Genomic DNA, 8927 nt, shown 5'->3' with positions numbered 1-8927 from the left:
GACCATGGTTGATTGGAAAAAAGTGTGGAAAATGAATTTGGAGCACGCTTTGAGTATTATTTCGCGCTCTCAATGAAAGCACCAATTTGTGGGAGCAAATTTCCTCCCACGAGAATATTCGCCCAAGATTCCTTCGTCTTCTCCGCTTCTCTTTCTCCCTGCAAAATAAATCGGAGTAAAAGGACCACACCCGGGGGGTGTTGGCCAAAGGCCCTCCGATGCCTAAGTTAGGTTGGGTGTTTCAAGGAAAACCGGGTGGCCGGAGCCATGTGTGGTGGCCGGAGCCTTGTGTGAGAGAGAGAAAGAATAGGAAGGGAGAAGGGTTTATGAGAAATAATTTATGCCGAGTTTCAGTAGGAATTCAGACGTACCTCCATCCTCATGTGTAGCCAATATTTATAGAGGGTCTCAGAGGCTTTAATTTGGCGAGGTTGGTGGGGGTTGGTGTATTTAGGGGTTAGGGATTTAAACAAATCCCTAATTAAGACGAAAATCAAAGACATCTAATTTAAATCAAATAACCCCCTAATTAATTCAGATAATTCCCAATTAGGCTAAGTAATTCCCAATTAGGTCAAATAATTCCCAAATTGGTTGGTCTAATTATTTGACCTAGAGCGAGATATTTTGCTTCCACACTATATTTGTACTCAAAACCCATCTTCATCAGCTTACTGAAGTCACATTTACTTCCTTCTTCTAGTCCTTCGATGCTTTCAATGAATCTGTGATGAATTGACACATTCATGATCAAAGAAAATGAGTAAAATTCTGGAGTTAAAAATCAAAAGTAGTCGAAATCTGTCATAAAAAAAATGAAATTAAGTTGGATCGATACTCTTTTGCTATCTTGTGTTCTGAATAATTTTCTTGGAAGTAGCTTGCAATTTCGTTGATATTCGGACTGGCAACTGCACAGCAGAATCTACCACTCATGGATGGTTGTTCCATGCAGAAGATATGTGCTTGGCAGACATCTTCAATGTGTACAAGAGGAACCGAACCGTTAACTTCTTGCATCAATTTTAATCCATTGTAACCAAAAGAGTCCCCAGTAAGTTGTGATACAAGTACTCCCACACTAGTAGCCAAATATGACAGAAGAGTTTCTCCTCCCACCAAGCCACAAGGAAGCGTTACCACTTCCAGTTTACCATTATCAATGTCATTATAGCTCAGCACTGCTCTCTCTGCTAATGTCTTTGATATGATATACCCTTTGAACACATTTCCAGATTAAAATCAAACATAAAGATTAATTTTAATTAATCAAGCATTAAGACCCAATTTCATTCACAAGCAAGAAGAGGTACCATTGAAAAATCAGTGGCATAAGTAAATGAGACATCAAGAGGTGTCCAACATGATTCATCAAGGCAGGGTTTGAATCCAACCCCGTCATCTCTCCTTGGCGACACAGCTAGCATGCTTGCAGTGTAGATGAGTCGCTTAACGGTCTGTGAGCGAATGCAAGACTCAGCAATGATCCTAACCCCAGCAACAGCAGCTTCAGCTGTGTCCTTGTACTACATATATGTTCAAATTCTCAAACTGTCAAGCACCAGCTTTCAATAATCAAACTATCACACAACCAAGGCTTCATTTGGCACGCATGATTGAATTGGATTGTTATCTTGCCTAAAAAGTACGAGTGCCTGATCTGAGAGCTTTGGTTGATATGCTGCTTTGGAGTGGCCACATGAAAGACAAACTCACATCCTTGGATGGCGGGTTGAAACTCATTGGGGTCATATATGTCAGCTTGGAACAGCAACAATTTGGTGTCTGCATTAGGGAGAGACTTGATAAGGCCTACTTTGGATGCATCCTCTGCATCATATATGGAGGCCATACATAGTACAGATAAGAGGGTTGCACAGATAAAATACAAGCATGCATAGCAGTTTCATAGAGAGAGAGAGAGAGAGCAACCTAAGTTCCTCAGAGTGGCATGGACAGTATGGCCCTGCTCTAGGAGTTTTTTAACAAGTGAACAGCCAATGAATCCAGCAGCCCCTGTAACACAAACTCTAGAAATTTTGTTCTTCTCCATTGTTGCCTTTGATTTGGGAAACATGTCATACAGAATATATGGGTCCTAACCAGCCATTGCCAAGAAGTCCAGCAAAACTTACCAATGTCATAGACTCATAGACACACACAAAAAGAAACAAAACACAAAAAACAGAAAAACATATGCAATTGATGCTGACCCCTTTGTCAATTGATTTCGTCAACATATGCAAATAGCTGGTACTTGACAACATCCCCAAAGTTGAAGCCAACCGGGAGCCGACCCGGTAGGTAAGTCACTGTCTTGACCTAATTACACTTATTTTGGTTCACAAAACATGAGAGTAAATTAGCTTATGTCGTGCATTTAAACTCTACATGTCGTTTTTCTTGGTTTGGTTTTATTCTAGTACCATTCTTTGCTGCTTAAAAATCAAACATAATGATTTAGTGTTAATTAATCATCTTGTGTTATAACATAGGGCAAATATCTATTGCTGGCCACTGCCTGTTTGCACTTGTTATGTTAGCAGGACTTAATGGTCCCTTGACACATTTAGACAAGGATTACTAAGGCTTCATTTCGCAGGCTGAAAGTAAGATTGGATTGGATTCTCATCCCACGAACTTCTACTTATCCATTGTAATATCTCAAATTTTTCACATCTATTATTCTTTCATTTTTTTGGTCATATTTTTCTCTTGTGTTCAAGATGGTACATAACATTAGGTATAATAATGCCTAACCGTAACGTGTCCTTTCTTCTATTGAATAATGATTAGCCCCAAGGAAAGAATCCAAGTTATTTATTTATTTTAAAAAGAGAGAGAGAGAGAGAGAGAGAGAGAGAGAGAGAGAGAGAGAGAATGCTATACTCTTTCAAATAGTCGCGTGCTCATATTATAGCCATAGCTGAATTGCAAATATTTCAATTTCTTTCATAACAAATAAACCATAAAAACATGCTTGGATGAAAATTTGGAAATTGAAACGTTGGGAGAAGGATAGTCAGTCAGGGTTACATTACACTTGGAAAACATATAGGGGCCAAAGCCAAGCTGGGCACTGTCTTGTATCATATATATAGGGAGCTTCATTTGAGGGATCCCTCAAATAAGTATTTGAGGGACACTCTTGTAGGGTTCACTCCGTATTGTATTTCACTAATTTTAGATACTCATTCAAAGGTCATCTCTAAAAAAAATCACTTGAATCCGATATCATTTGGCCACTCAATTGAATTATTGAAATTTTAGTATTTTCTTAAAGCACCATGCTCATTGATTCTGTAGGACACAATTGGATATCAAAACGGTTTCCGATTTGTCTACGTTTTTGCAAGGATGATCTATGAATGTAAACTTAAAAAATTGATTGTTTGGATTGTTGAAAAAAAAATTCGTAGGGGACCCTCAATAGATGGGGATTGATATATATAATACAAACCGTAGTCGAAACTACAAGGAAATGGGGGTTTTTCACATACACATTACCAAGGTGCCATGGGGATTCAAACCTGATATTGGTCTACAAGTCAATGCCTTTTTTCATTTAGCCAAACCTCGTTGGCTTGTATTATTGTACTATATTATATATTGTTGGAATTGAGTTTACAAACTAATAATACCCAATAAATGTGGGTGATAAGTTTACAAACTTGATCACACTTATCACTTTTCACTCTCAAAGACATTGGGACCAAGACGCAAAGAAAGAAACAAGTATTTGAGGAAAGAAATACTCTAATATACTGAAGAGTTACTACTGTTGCTTGCTCATGTACTTCAACTTGAATGAGATGCATAAAATGTAAACACTCATATTCCTTTCACAGGAAACACCAAAGTCTTCGTAGAAAGTAAATGCTGTGGTGGAAGAAAAATCATACACTGTTGCACCCAAGTTCAAAGAAACTGCTGCAAATGTGAATGTAAAAAGCTTGTGAGTAAAAATGTGCTGCACACAAAGACCAACCATGTGCTTTTCATTTTTAGCTGCACTTCCAACATATGTAGAACCATAGACTTGTTTGCCAATAAAAGACTTTGAAACCAAATTACTTCAACTCCAAGTCCAACAATGGGATACTACCGGCCTGTTTTCTCTCCAAAATGTTTTCTCATTTTAGTCATCACTCTATTTTTCTGCTGTTTTGCAACTGCAAAAACCAGGAACAGTTTGGAAAGAGGCTCTTCTCTTTCAGTGGAAGATGATTCTGATTTCCTAATCTCCCCAGATAAGTCTTTCACATGTGGGTTCTATGGAATGGGCACAAATGCCTATTGGTTCTCCATATGGTTCACAAATTCTAAGGACATAACCGTCGTCTGGATGGCTAACAGAGATAGGCCAGTCAATGGCATGGGGTCCAGAGTTTCACTGAGTCGAGATGGCTCCATGGTCTTGAGAGATGTGGATGGCACAATTGTCTGGGAGAGCAGTACCAACTCCACTCCCACTGGTGCTGAAAGGGCGGAGCTTTTGAATTCTGGCAACCTTGTTTTGAAAGACTCACAAGGTAAAACTCTCTGGCAAAGCTTTGATTTTCCCACTGATACTCTCCTCCCAAATCAACCCCTTACAAAGAGCATGAAGCTAATATCTATGTTGGGAAGAGGGAGCTTCGGTACTGGCTACTATAGTTTTTATTTTGATAATGACAATGTTTTGAGGTTGATTTATGATGGTCCGGATATGACAAGCGTATATTGGCCTAATCCTAGTTACAGGGTACTTGATAATGGTAGAACAAACTACAACACTAGCAGAATTGCTGTTTTTGATGAAATGGGAAATTTTGTCTCAAGTGATGACTTGAAGTTCAGTGCTTTTGACATGGGTGTGAGAGTAAAAAGGCGGTTAACGATGGATTACGATGGAAACCTGAGACTTTATAGTCTCAATGGTTCAACAGAATCATGGGTGATCAGCTGGCAAGCTCTTACGCAGCAGTGCAAGGTGCATGGGATCTGTGGAAGAAATGGGATTTGTGTCTATACATCAGAGCGGCCAAAGTGCTCATGCCCTCCTGGATATGAGGTAGCTGATACAAGTAACTGGCACAAGGGTTGCAAGCCTAAGTTCGAGCCTACATGCTCACAGTCCCAGCAATGGAAATTCATACAGATTCAGCATGCAGATTTCTATGGATTTGATCTCATTTATTATGAATCCATTTCTTTTCTCCATTGCCGAAAAATATGCTCAGAGGATTGCCGTTGTGAAGCATTTAGCTATAGGGAAGGCAGTTGTTACACAAAAGTTGATCTCTTCAATGGGTACGTGTCTCCAAATATTCCGGGCGGTATTTACTTAAGGCTGCCTCAGAGTGCGGATACGTCACCACCCACAAATCCTAATGTCTTTAATACGTGCAGGATCAATGTGTCAACTACCACCAATACCAGTAAAAGGGATAGATGGATATATCTGTATTCTTTTGCTTCTGCAGTTGGTGCAGTCGAATTTCTCTTCATATTATCAGGTTGGTGGTTACTTTTCAGAAGATCACATGGTGTGGCACCTCCCCTAAAAGATGGATATGCTTTGCTTTCAAGTCAATTCAGAATGTATCTCTATGCTGAGCTCAAGAAGGCAACCAAAAACTTCAAAGAAGAGCTGGGAAGAGGGGGCTTCCGGAGTTGTATATAAGGGTGTTCTGGCAGATGAAAGAGTGGTAGCTGTCAAGAAATTGGCAGATATTTATAAAGGAGAAGAAGTATTTTGGGCAGAAGTAAGCACAATTGTGAAAGTCAATCACATGAACCTAGTGAGAACATGGGGATTCTGTTCTGAAGATAAACACAGACTTCTAATCTCTGAGTACGTTGAAAACGGATCATTGGACAAGCATTTGTTCCCCCCAAATTTCCTTGGATGGAAAGAGAGGTTTAAAATTGCACTAGGGATTGCTAAAGGTTTAGCCTATCTTCACCATGAGTGTCTAGAATGGGTTATTCATTGTGATGTGAAGCTTGAAAATATACTCCTAGACAGTAATTTTGAACCAAAAATTGCAGATTTCGGCCTGGCAAAGTTATCCCAGAGAGGCGGCCTCAATTCAGTATCCTCTCACATTCGAGGAACAAAAGGGTATATGGCCCCGGAGTGGGCTTTGAACCTTTCAATCACTGCAAAAGTGGATGTTTACAGTTACGGAGTGGTGCTTCTAGAGATATTGAAGGGCATTCGACTTTCGAATCGGGTGGTGGAGAATTCTAAGGAGGAGGAAGCAGAGCTGAAGAGGTTTGTCAAGGTAGCCAAAAGGAAGATTCAATGTGGTGAAGATCAATAGATGGAGGATATGTTGGATCCAAGATTGGAAGGGCAATTCAGAAGGAACAAAGCAGCAAAGATGGTTGAGATTGGTATTTCCTGTGTGGAGGAAGATAGGAACAAAAGACCAACAATGGATTCAGTAGTGCAAATGTTACTAGAATGTGAAGAGGAACCCAACATTCAGCAGTAATTGCATCTAAGATGCTCATGTCCATTCTTGGTTTGGTTTTAGCTATTAAACTTGCTCTTGCTTTTTTTAGAAGTTTACTTGTATTGCAATTTGTATTATTTACAATTGAGAGATGATTATATAGATGTATAATGAACGCTGCAAAGCTCGTGTCGAGAATATCCATCCACACATAATGCAGTGACACAAATTACATTACTTTAGTTCTGATCAAAACAAAAGGTTAAATTAGTTGAGAATGAGAGCTACTACTTAACCTCCGTCCACTTGCTACACTATCATCTAGTATGTTCTTGACGCCATACTTATACTCAAAACCCATCTTCATCAGCTTACTGAAGTCACATTTGCTTCCTTCTTCTGGTCCTTCGATGAATCTGAAATGAATTCGCACATTCATGATCGATGAAAACAGATAAAATTGCTGGTGTTAAAAGTTCAAAAGTAAGGAAATCTTTCAAAAAATGAAATTAAGTTGGATCCTTACTCTTTTGCTATTTTGTGTTCTGGGTAATTTTCTTGGAAGTAGCTTGCAATTTCTTTGATGTTCGGACTGGCAACAGCGCAGCAGAATCTACCTCTCATGGATGGTTGTTCCATGCAGAAGATATGTGCTTGGCAAACATCTTCAATGTGTACAAGAGGAACCGAACCGTTAACTTCTTGCATCAATTGTAATGCATTGTAACCAAAGGAGTCCCCGGTAAGTTGTGATATAACTACTCCCACACTTAAAGGCAAATATGACAGAAGAGTTTCTCCTCCCACTAAGCCACAAGGAAGTGTTACCACTTCCAGTTTACCATTATCACTGTCATTATAGCTCAGCACTGCTCTCTCTGCTAATGTCTTTGATATGATATACCCCTAGAGCACATTTCCAGATTAAAATCAAACATAAGGATTAATATTAATTAAGCAAACACAAGGTTGATTTCAAGAGCCAGTTTCATAGACAGAACAAGAAGAGGTACCATTGAAAATTCAGTTGAATAAGTAGGTGAGACATCAAGAGGTGTCCAACATGATTCATCGAGGCAGGGTTTGAATCCAACCCCATCTTCTCTCCTCGGAGACACAGCAAGGATGCTTGCAGTGTAGATGAGTCGCTTAACAGTCTGTGAACGAATGCAAGACTCGGCAATGATCCTCACCCCAGCAACAGCAGCTTCAGCTGTGTCCTTGTACTGCATGTATGTTCAAATTCTCAAACTGTCAAGCACCAGATTTCAATAATCAAACTCTCACACAAGAAAGAAAACCAAGGCTTCATTTCGCGCCCGAGAATGAATTGGATTGTTGTTCAAGATTGTACTAATTGGACTAAGCTATCCCAGCCCTTTTGTTTGAACATCTTATCCTACAAACATGATATTAGACTATTTATAATTAAAAAAAACATGATATTAGACTAATTAAGTCCAATCCCATATGTTATAGCTAGTATGAGTGTGTAACCTGAGAGCTTTGGTTGTTATGCTGCATCGGAGTGGCCACGTGAAAAACAAACTCACATCCTTGGATGGCGGGTTGAAACTCATTGGGGTCATATATGTCAGCTTGGAAAAGCAACAATTTGGTGTCTGCATTAGGGAGGGACTTGAGAAGGCCTACTTTGGATGCATCCTCTGCAGCACATATGGAGAAAAAAGATACCATAAGAGGGTTGCGCATATAAAATATAAGCATGCGTATCAGTTTCAGAGAGAGAGAGAGAGAGACCTAAGTTCCTCAGAGTGGCATGGACAGTATGGCCCTGCTCTAGGAGCTTTTTAACAAGCGAACAACCAATGAATCCGGCAGCCCCTGTAACACAAACTCTAGAAATTTTGTTCTTCTCCATTGTTGTCCTTCGTCTTTTTTCAGTGAATGCTATCTGGGTGCGTGATTCTATGAGAGATAGTTAGTTATATATCCATTCTTAGCACTAGTGATATAAATAAACCCTATACCATTTAATTTTTATAAACAAACCCAAAAAATGACAACTGACCCTATTGAATTTAATTTTGATTATTAAATTACTTTGATACCTATTGAGTGTCTTGGGTTTTTCTTATGAGGTTTTGAGGTTGTGCTTGTTTTAAAAAATTCATGGTAGTTTTGTAATTTATAGGAAGTTCGAAGCTTTTTTGTTATGTTGTAAATGAGCTTTGTGTGTGTTTCTAAAGTCCATTTCATGTGGGATTTTTTTTTATAATTTGGGCACCTATATTGGGTATAATAGTGAATCTCTCATTTTATAATTGGTCTTTGGTCCCCCCAAAAACCAAGATATGATCAATAAGTGTTACCCCAATCTTACACGAAAAGGTCATAAGATCCTCACCCATTTTTTCAATTGATGCTTACGCGGATGTCTTTCGTCCACATGACAAGATTACATATCGTTCTTCACATCACAAGAGTTGAAGTCTACAGGGTCCGCTAAGGTTTGGTTGGCGG

General features: G+C 39.2%; 1 protein-coding gene and 1 pseudogene across 1 annotated transcript; one reads left to right on the top strand and one right to left on the bottom strand.

Moving 5' to 3' along the window:
- The first annotated feature begins 4093 nt into the window (after window positions 1-4093).
- LOC110760644 (putative receptor protein kinase ZmPK1) lies at window positions 4094-6482 on the top strand (annotated as a pseudogene).
- Window positions 6483-6595: 113 nt separating this feature from the next.
- On the bottom strand, window positions 6596-8381 carry LOC110747751 (NADPH HC-toxin reductase 1-like). The gene is made up of 5 exons (XM_088252917.1): window positions 8205-8381; window positions 7941-8110; window positions 7457-7669; window positions 6970-7349; window positions 6596-6859 (listed from the first exon to the last, which is right to left on the bottom strand). Exons 1-5 carry the CDS (start codon window positions 8323-8325, stop codon window positions 6706-6708), a joined length of 1038 nt encoding a protein of 345 aa, XP_088109043.1. The 5' UTR covers window positions 8326-8381; the 3' UTR covers window positions 6596-6705.
- Between the last annotated feature and the right edge of the window lie 546 nt (window positions 8382-8927).

This window comes from Prunus avium, chromosome 5 (genome assembly GCF_965620075.1).
Source record: "Prunus avium chromosome 5, drPruAviu1.hap1.1, whole genome shotgun sequence".
Lineage (NCBI taxonomy): Eukaryota > Viridiplantae > Streptophyta > Magnoliopsida > Rosales > Rosaceae > Prunus > Prunus avium.
Note: the sequence above shows the minus strand (reverse complement) of the source record. Positions and strands in the feature narration are given on the sequence as shown.

Coding starts and splice junctions, on each gene's coding strand:
- LOC110747751 (XM_088252917.1), bottom strand. CDS start 8,325: ATGGAGAAGAACAAAATTTCTAGAGTTTGTGTTACAGGGGCTGCCGGA. Junction 8,111..8,204: donor TGCCACTCTGAGGAACTTAG/GTCTCTCTCTCT, acceptor TATGTGCTGCAG/AGGATGCATCCAAAGTAGGC. Junction 7,670..7,940: donor ATAACAACCAAAGCTCTCAG/GTTACACACTCA, acceptor ACATACATGCAG/TACAAGGACACAGCTGAAGC.